At 37.7% G+C, this 9,295-nt stretch overlaps 2 protein-coding genes and 2 non-coding genes across 4 annotated transcripts; all 4 read right to left on the bottom strand.

Moving 5' to 3' along the window:
* Positions 1 to 151: 151 nt before the first annotated feature.
* On the bottom strand, positions 152 to 225 carry trnan-guu (transfer RNA asparagine (anticodon GUU)). Its single transcript has one exon. It is a non-coding gene; the product is annotated as a tRNA-Asn (tRNA).
* Positions 226 to 481: 256 nt separating this feature from the next.
* Positions 482 to 555, bottom strand: trnan-guu (transfer RNA asparagine (anticodon GUU)). The gene has a single exon. It is a non-coding gene; the product is annotated as a tRNA-Asn (tRNA).
* An 894-nt stretch (positions 556 to 1,449) lies between these two features.
* On the bottom strand, positions 1,450 to 4,313 carry LOC106938243 (uncharacterized). The gene is made up of 6 exons (XM_015020157.1): positions 4,206 to 4,313; positions 3,766 to 4,113; positions 3,366 to 3,689; positions 2,564 to 2,674; positions 2,451 to 2,479; positions 1,450 to 2,373 (listed from the first exon to the last, which is right to left on the bottom strand). The coding sequence occupies exons 1-6, from the start codon at positions 4,243 to 4,245 to the stop codon at positions 2,254 to 2,256; spliced, it is 972 nt and encodes a 323-aa protein (XP_014875643.1). The 5' UTR covers positions 4,246 to 4,313; the 3' UTR covers positions 1,450 to 2,253.
* A 2,216-nt stretch (positions 4,314 to 6,529) lies between these two features.
* On the bottom strand, positions 6,530 to 9,270 carry LOC106938245 (uncharacterized). Its single transcript, XM_015020160.1, has 8 exons — positions 9,083 to 9,270; positions 8,533 to 8,582; positions 8,211 to 8,412; positions 7,412 to 8,110; positions 7,187 to 7,300; positions 7,052 to 7,086; positions 6,842 to 6,946; positions 6,530 to 6,739 (listed from the first exon to the last, which is right to left on the bottom strand). The coding sequence occupies exons 3-7, from the start codon at positions 8,251 to 8,253 to the stop codon at positions 6,845 to 6,847; spliced, it is 993 nt and encodes a 330-aa protein (XP_014875646.1). The 5' UTR covers positions 8,254 to 8,412; positions 8,533 to 8,582; positions 9,083 to 9,270; the 3' UTR covers positions 6,530 to 6,739; positions 6,842 to 6,844.
* Positions 9,271 to 9,295: the final 25 nt, after the last annotated feature.

Here is a 9,295-nt window from a genome sequence, read left to right as displayed (position 1 = left end):
AAGTTCCCTTCGGTCAAGGACTTTTTCATGCCTCGATTATTGACTGAAGCAAGACTTTCCAAAAGCGGCGTCCAAGAATTTTGGATATCGTCCAAGAACCAGTGCTCCTCAAACTCAGAACATGCAGTGTTTTTTCTAGAATGAAGACGTACGTCCCTGGGTGGGCTCGAACCACCAACCTTTCGGTTAACAGCCGAACGCGCTAACCAATTCCGCCACAGAGACTATGTACTGCTGAATATCGCTAGGAGAACAAATGCCACGTCTCTCGTATAAAATCCTGGCTTTGCATCGCATTGTTACCACAGGTCAAAATATGGAGCAATCCATAAGTTCCCTTCGGTCAAGGACTTTTTCATGCCTCGATTATTGACTGAAGCAAGACTTTCCAAAAGCGGCGTCCAAGAATTTTGGATATCGTCCAAGAACCAGTGCTCCTCAAACTCAGAACATCCAGTGTTTTTTCTAGAATGAAGACGTACGTCCCTGGGTGGGCTCGAACCACCAACCTTTCGGTTAACAGCCGAACGCGCTAACCGATTGCGCCACAGAGACGATGCACTGCTGAATATTGCTGCTCGCACTAGTGCCACGTCTATCGTCAAAAATCCTGGCTTTGCATCGCATTGTTACCACAGGTCAAAATATGGAGCAATCCCTAAGTTCCCTTCGGTCAAGGACTTTTTCATGCCTCGATTATTGACTGAAGAAAGACTTTCCAAAATTTTTATTTAGTTTAAACATATTCATTTATTTGTCCTATTCATTTATCATGGGATATGTCTGGATGATTTTAATACCTAATGTTACAAGAAATATGAGTTGTGTAAAACAAATCATGCACTTTTTTTCCTTTATGTTTCTATGTTATATTTAGCACTTTAATGTAATATTACCCACTCACACTTGTAATGACTCTATGGCTTTATATTATTATATATTTGATGCATACAAACTATAATAATTTTTTTCTTTGTAATAAAACGCAATAGTTGTATTTTACTGTTTCTGAATAAATATCAAGTTTACTCACAACAGATTATTCTACTTTTTGTTTATTTCATTCAGAAAAACGTATCTTCTCGATAAAGTTTCTTCTGAGTAACTTTCAACTTCACAAACAGAATCCTTTAAAAGTAAATCTTTAGGAAGCTTAGAAATATGTTTTTCACTTATCACCATTTTTTCATTTACTTTGTTTCCAAACCAGGGGTTTGCTGTGTTTCTACCTCAGCCTGGGAGCTTGGTTTGGGGAGACCAAACTGAAATGGCATGCAATACTTTTTGCAAAATGTCAGAGTTTAGCAGCTTGTTGATTGCATAGAATTATAATGTGAAACCATACATTTAAAACAAAAGAATTTTACTTGTGGAATTAAAACAGTGTTAAAAAAATAACAATCAAATCTACTGTGTGTATATATTTAATGAAACGGTTAAATAAAAATCTATCAACAAGTGTTTATTGATCAAGCAACTTATAATAAATAAAGCAAATATTGGAGAACAAATAGCCTTCAAACTATCCAGTCCTTATACATCATGAAGGGAAATAAATATTTTTTCAGACTGTTGTCAGACATCAAAAGTCAAAGTCTGGACCACGTTATTAGCTTAAGATGTATTGCAAACCCAATCCTCCACACTGCTTCTTTATCTGTGGTTCATTCTCAGCTCTCCTTCTTCTCCTTCCCATCTTCTATGCCTTTCTGTTCCTTCCCATCCATGTCTTCTCCTCCACAGCCTTACATTGCCTTGCATTATCCTGTTGCCCTTTTACATCTCCATGGCCACTTTTCACACTGTCCTTGTCTGATGATTTAAGACAACAATGGTAAAACTTTATAGCACTTTCACAAATAAATCACAGTGTTAGAACACAAACATAATACAAAAAATCAACAGCAACACATGTTCAAGCAGGTTCTGAAGTATGGGCTTTAGTTTCCATAGAGATCCATGCATCCATTTGTCCATCCATCCATCTATTTTCTTACACCCTTATCCCATTGGGCTAAGGGAGCAAGAGGGCATCCAGGGTGTCACACTGGACAGGTCGGCAGGCCATAACAGAGTTTCCATAGAGATTGCTATACAAATCAATCTTCCGTTCAGTTCTTCGATATTTCATTATTACCATCCCTGTGATATTCTCGATTTTTCTGTTGCTATCTTAGTCAGTTGTGTCTTACTATTAACATTATTATACATTCCTTAAAGACATATATTCGACAACCAAGATGGTTCTGTTCTTCAGCTTCTAGTGTCAGAATAAACCACACTGTCCACAGTGCTGTACGTCACCGTGGACGATTGGCAATCGAAGCTTCGGTGGGGCGAAGACAAACTCGAATAGATGACGGATTCTGCAGTCTGTAAGAGGAGGCTGTATGAAATAATCGTTTGAATTTACATATTTGCTGTGGCATAATATGAAAAGATGAACTCACCTGATCAACAAAAGATCTTTTCGGGGGCCCTGGAGAATGATTAAAAGTAAAACCTCTGATCAACTCAATGCAAAAGTAACAATTATCTGATTTTTGTGCGTAGTTTTACATACCAGCAGACGCTTTCCTCCGGGATTTACAAAGCATCCAGGAAAGGAGGAGAATCGTGATTCCAAAAATGATGTTTGACGTCACCAGAACAACAACAGTTGGATTCAGTCCACCTTCAAACAGAAGGACACATAGAGAATAAATGTGCATTTAAATAAATCAGAACGTCATCAAAAAGGTAATATATTTCAGTCAGGGAAAATGTGTTGAAATAGTGTAAATTTTAAATCCTCTCACACATTTTTAGTGAATTATGTTGTCATTCTGATTAATTACAGTAACTGAGACTAATTCTTTTGGTATCCTACGCTTAGTTAAAACTTCTCTCTACATTTCTTCAATGTGTTTTGCTTCTATGTTGCTTGTGAACTTTTTTTTTCTTCACCAGACTTTTCATCTTATTTAAATTTCAATTAATATGTTTTGATATAGACATGTGTGAACAGGCAGCTAATTTACAATGATTAACTGTGACTTACCCTACTTACCCTTCTGTCAGTCACTTTCTGTTGGAAAACTGTTAAGTCAGCAATCTTCCATATGAGTCATGTAGGTCATGATATGGACATAATATACTTTATGTTTCTTTTGTTTTTGTTTTATCAAAAATGTTATATGAATAAAAACAAATTTTTGATTTTTTGATCTGTAAGCCAGGATCATAAATTTCAATGTATATAAAGGCTTTGTGTGCAATAAATCTGTACATTTCATAGGTTGAGCCGAATTTCTATAATCTTGTTTTTATTATTGAACCGATTTGAAGTGCACTGCTAGATAGAAACCATTTAGTGACTCTCTTACTGTTAAAAATCATGGTCACATTTCCAAACTGTGTCTGTCCACACACGGTGGCGGCGCAGTAGTAGGTTCCACCTCCGTCGGAGTCGACGTCTCTGATGAAGAGCTTGTGCTCGCAGGTCATTTCTCCGCGCTCGGTCCTCCTACAGGAGTCGTCTGTTTTCCCAGACACGTGAATAACTTCTGGAGCGGAACGCTGAGAGGTTTTCAGCCACATGACCCCAGTGTCCTCTGCTGTGCACTGAGCGGCGTGGAAAGTACAGCTGAAAGGCACGGCGTCTTCTGACCTGACTGGCGGCTGGACATCAGAGTGGTTCAGCTTCACACCTTGGAGAAGAAATCAGATCTACTGTAATCAGAAGAGCCAACTAAAACTAAATCGATATGAGAATAAACTGAATACCTTTTAGCATCAACAAGGTTCCTGACCCAAACTGAATGTCAGATAGCCGCAAAACTCCACAGAAGTACGTTCCAGCGTCATCCCAAGACGCTGCTGATATGGTCAGGTGATTATTGTTCCCAATGGAGTTTACTGAGTAGCGATGTTTCAGTTCATCAACACTAACTGCACTCCAATTGTAGCGAGAAGAATACGTTGCAACCACCTGCAGTCTTCTGTCTGCTGTAAGTTTGTACCACACTCTGTCATTAATTATACTCTTTATGAAGCATTCGATGGTCACTGATTCTCCGATCTTCAGCGTTTGTACAGAAACGGGCTGAGAGACGTCACTGGACTCTGCTTCACCTGCAACAAAACACACAGGAAATCATCACGTTTGTGCACACAGAAGGAGAAAAAAGATTTCCTTCAATCTACATTTTTTTGTTTGTACTCACACAAATAACAGAGCAGGAGCACGGTTGCAAAGAAAACCATCTTCGCATCTGCTTCTGTACTTCCACTTATTTGCAGCAGTCAAGCCCAACTGAAATGGCAGAAAATTACCATGCGTAGACTTACCAACACCAGGCTGTTCTACATTCTGCCACTTCTATCAGCTCTGATTGGTTCATAAAATTTAGCACAGAAAAGCATGATTTGCTGATTCCTGAGGAAGCAACATAGTAAGAAAAAAAAGTGGTTATTTAAAGCAGCTGAATGAGTCAGACTGTCGTGGGAGTTCTGGCCTTGTTTTGTCTTCCAGTAGTTAGGGCAGCAAAATGTGATGTTTATGGGTTTTAGTGTGAAACAAGCAAGCAAGAGAAATGACATAGAGTAGAAATTTTTATAATCAAAACTTCAATTATTTAACACTTCATCATTGTGTTCAGTTAATTATATAACAGTCACAATAAATATAAAGTACTATTTCTTTAAATTCTAATTGTACTTGGGGATTTCTTTTTTTTCAGTTTCTTAGTTTATCAAAACTTTGATTTTGGTTTCATCCAGTGGTGGAGAAAGTACTCAAAAAAATTTACTTAAGTAAAAGTACAAATACACAGACAAAAATGTACTCAAGTAAAACTACCACATTAACATTTGTACTTAAGTAAAAGTAAAAAAGTACTGGCTTTTAAAAATACTTAAGTATTAAAAGTAAAAGTACATGCTGAATGCATTATCTAATTCCTAATACAATATCATTAAGTGAACTGATCGTATTTAATTTTAATACATTAGAAATGTGTCATTTTAATGAACAATGCCACAGATAAAGCATGTTTTATTATGTTTACTCTCTGTAAATTAGTTTAGACTTAGATATGTGATTCTATGCATCATAATTTCAGGGATGGAAACATTTCGTCTCCTTTCCTAACATAGCATGAACTTCACTTTTTTTGCCACTAGTGGCTTTTATTTTGAAAGAAATCCAACAGAAAGGGGATGGAAAGAAGGTGGGTGAGGGAGGACATGGAACCGATGAGCCAAGTAGCAGAGTTGTAGTCAAGACCAAGTCAAGACCCTGCACTACGTGACACAAAAACATTAAGTTTTACCTATCAAAACTGCTTCTCAAATTGATCTGAAAGATCCACACTCCCATAAAGCACCTAGATATTAAATACTTAGAGCTGAAATAAATTTAATCAGTAAAGATCCGTCCAGAAGAATCGGATCGTTGCTGAATGTCATATCAATGCAGATTTTGCTCACAGCGTTGTTCCATATTTGCTACACCTCAGTCAACACCTCCACACAATAATTAAGCACATGAGTGACAACTTTTTTTCATCGCCGATGCAACATATCTCTGTACAGCTAGCTTTGCTAGCATCACGTCCACAGATCTTACCTTGCAAGGGTTGTGAAAAATAAATGCTCCTAAAAATGAATCCCTGCCAGAAATGCATTACTTATTTGAGATGAGGTCAAAACTATTACTTTTCAAAGCATTAACGAATCAATCCTACGCTGCGCATTTACACAGGTAGCATAAAAATGGAGGACAGCTCAGGACTGATGCTACAGGCAGAGACATCTAGGACAGTAGGTGTCCTGAATAGATTATCTCCTCATCTGATCCCTGTGAAAGTCAAAACAGACGCTTATCTCCAAGCGTAGAGAAAACGCCTTCGACTCTTGGTGCTCCGCCTCCATTTTACTGATGTATTTGGCAGATTAGGTGAAAGCAACACAGTTTGGATTTTTGTTTAATCTGGAAACAGAGACTTTAAGTGCTTCTAATCAATGTTAGCTTTGTCATATATTCTATGTTATTTACTCTCAATTAATAATTCAAATCAATCATTTTGTTGCATAATACTGCTGATACTTTAATAATTAAGCATTAATAACAAAAAAGAAGCCAGTAACTCTATGTATAGACCTTTTCAGGGTTATACATAAAGGATTGCTGACTCATTCTACAAACAGTGCAGAAGAAAGCACAAAGACTCTATTTCCATGCACTGAAAGCACTGGGAAGAGATATTCTCTCTGAGAAAAATAATTATCAGTCATAATTTGTAGCTTATGCTATAGTTGGATGGATTTATTGTGATAATTATCCAGTAAAGAAACAAACCTTTCCCTTCTCACACTGATACCAGCCTTCTCCTCATTGCGCTTCTACATTAGGTTTTCACATCCCTTTGTCAAATGGGATCAATAAAAACGACTGGCAAAAACAAATATTGCTACAAAAACTCATGGAGGAAAGGCAAGTTTATTTATATAGCATCATTCAAACGGAAATCAATTCAAAATGCTTTTCAGGATATCCAGAGTAATAATACATGAAAAAAATGATAAGCTTAAAGGCATTGCATTAAAAGAATACTGTTAAAATACAGATATCAAAGACATAAAAAAACAAATGTTCTTAAGTGGGATTGTTAGATCAGTACACCAAAAATATTTTCAGCTCTGAATTAAAGGTTTCTGTACATCTAAGGTTTTCAAGAGGCAGGAGTTCATTCTGTAACCGATGATAATAATATTAAAGGTATTACAAAATGAAAACCTCATAACTCTAACTACAAACTCAGTACTACATCTTCAGAGACACACATACAAAAATGTCTACCTTCTAATATCTGTAGTAGACACATTCACTCCAGACTCCGTCCTTCTGTCTCATTGATCTGTTGGTTGCCACGGCTACAGCAGTGCGATAGCTCTTTTCTCTGTTCTGTAAAAAAACAAAACAAAAACAAAAAAATGAAGTGTTTATAGTCATTGCAACATGCAGGAAAACTGTGACTGGATGAAGTTTAAATGTTAAAGGTTAATTCACCTTCACGTGAGCCGGCGGGCGCTTTGGTTGGGGCTCTGCTTGTGACAAAGGAAATGCTTGTTTGATGACAAAGCCAATTATTATTAATAAAAAAAATCTTTAAGTAAAATTAATAACATTTGAAAATTGTGTTACCTGAAGATATGGATTTTGTTTTCGTAATGATCTTGCACACTGATAAAGCCAGTAAAAGACTGAGGGCAGAGGTGAACGCACAGGCTGCACTCAGAAATATGGTAACTGAGTCATCTGCATAGAGGGAGACGATACAGACAGAGTTCTTACTTGTCTTTTCTTTTGAAAGGACAATTTGAAAGGATTTCACAAGTTTAATTCATAAACTGTGATATCAGTACTCACATATTGAGTCCAGGTTAGTTGTGTTTCCGAGCAGAATCTGTCGGCATGAGGCGACGGCGCAGTAGTAGTCCACAGCTTGAGACGCATCCAAGCCATTCAGAGGCAGGTCATACACACAACTGTGAGCTTTTGTATTTGCTTTCTTGTCACTCATATTGTCGCTGCTTTTGTGGGTGAAAATCAATTTCAGGAAAGAGTCTTCAGAGCCTTTGAACCAGTATAAAGCGTGCTCTCCATCGTTTGTCCCATTTCGTAACGTGCAGCCTATCGTTGCAGAGCCAAACAGCTGGAAGTTCTCCGATTTTGACAGGTTTACGACGCCTTCGGTTTTCAAGCCCAATCCTTCCACATGGACAGTAATGCCCTCCAAGAATTCAAACGCGTGAGAAAACAGGCTGACACAGTAGTAAGTAGCCGAGTCTGACATTTGCGCATCTAGTATTTTCAGGTGGAATTCGCTGCTGCTGCATTCCAGTTTGAACCGTGGATCTCTGGTGATCGGGTCTCTGGGAAGAGAGCAGTTTTGCTTGTGTTTGTAGAACTCAGCTATGAGCTGGGCTTTTCTCCCCACGGTTTTTTTGTACCAGTAAAATATCAGTCCATTATTGCGTTGGTAGAAACATTTCAAGGTCACGTTCTGGCCAACGTGAACGGATTTAGAATCCAAAGGGGACGACGGTGCCAATGCTGCCGAAGGAGCTAAAGAGAAAATCGAAAAGAAAATCAAAAGTGGTTATTTATTACAGCTGCAAACATATTAAATATGCTAAAAATCCATGAACAAAATAACATTACATACCAACTGTTGCCAATAACAGATAGAAAACCTTCAGAGTAGTCATTATGTTTAACCCTTGTGTTTACAAATGGGGTCCAACCGACCCCACACCCGCATCACTTGTATCATTTGACTCAATCCTCACAAGCGCAAGGGTTAAATGGTTGCGCTGGACTGATACAATCTCTCAACATGTTCTACTTTCTTATGAGCGAACTGGATGCTGCCACCCAATCAGAAATGAGGAGGGAGTCAGTAAGCCTGGTGTTAATGCTGGGCAGCAGACAGGAAGATGTGATGACAGAATTGGTTGAAGTCATTAAAATCATTTGAAAGTTCTCACTGTGATGAAGATCAACATCAGTGTAAGGGAAAGTCACTGAACTATGAGCCCTGTGTAACACATGTTCATTACACTGATTTGATTTGCATATCATGAGATGCTTCTGTGCTTTATTTTACTGGAAAACCTGTTTTGCATAGGTAGATAGATATATATTTGTAGAATCACTCCACATTTGTAGGGCTCTTAACATAGTTTTTTGAAAATCTTAAAAAGAAATCATCTTAATTTGTGACAGTACCATTGTCACAAAGTCATTTGGACAGCACTTAGACTTTGTGAACCATCTAACAAAGTTGGGGCAGACATAAAAGCAGATCTTTAACCAATCCTATTTGTTTAGTTTCTCTATATCATCCAAGGTCAGAGCGTTCTCTGTCATGCGACTCCCTGTTCTGATCGTCCCTCTGCATTTAAAATGGAATGAGCTCCAGGGACTGAGAGGGAAGAAGCTGATTTTACATTTGATGAATTGTTTCTGAGGTGATTTGCTCATGTGTTAATAAGTCGGGTGTTAACAAGGAAACACTGGATCTTTGTCCAACCTTACCTGACATACTTCATACTTCCTGAAGTTGTTTGCCTAAAACCAGCAGATATATGGAAAACCTTAAAAGCAAAAAAGTTCATTGTACCTATTCCTGGCTGGTGAATATAAGCAAATATTTTAACTGTAATTGGTATCATATTTCCTGGCATCAGTTGAGTGGATTGTTCTCTGATTGTTCTCTCTCTTTTTTCTTTGTTTTTTTTTTACATATTT

The sequence above is a fragment of the Poecilia latipinna genome, unplaced genomic scaffold (genome assembly GCF_001443285.1).
Source record: "Poecilia latipinna isolate Pla-1442-1.1 unplaced genomic scaffold, P_latipinna-1.0 Scaffold2542, whole genome shotgun sequence".
Lineage (NCBI taxonomy): Eukaryota > Metazoa > Chordata > Actinopteri > Cyprinodontiformes > Poeciliidae > Poecilia > Poecilia latipinna.
This window is presented reverse-complemented; position numbering and strand designations above follow the sequence as displayed.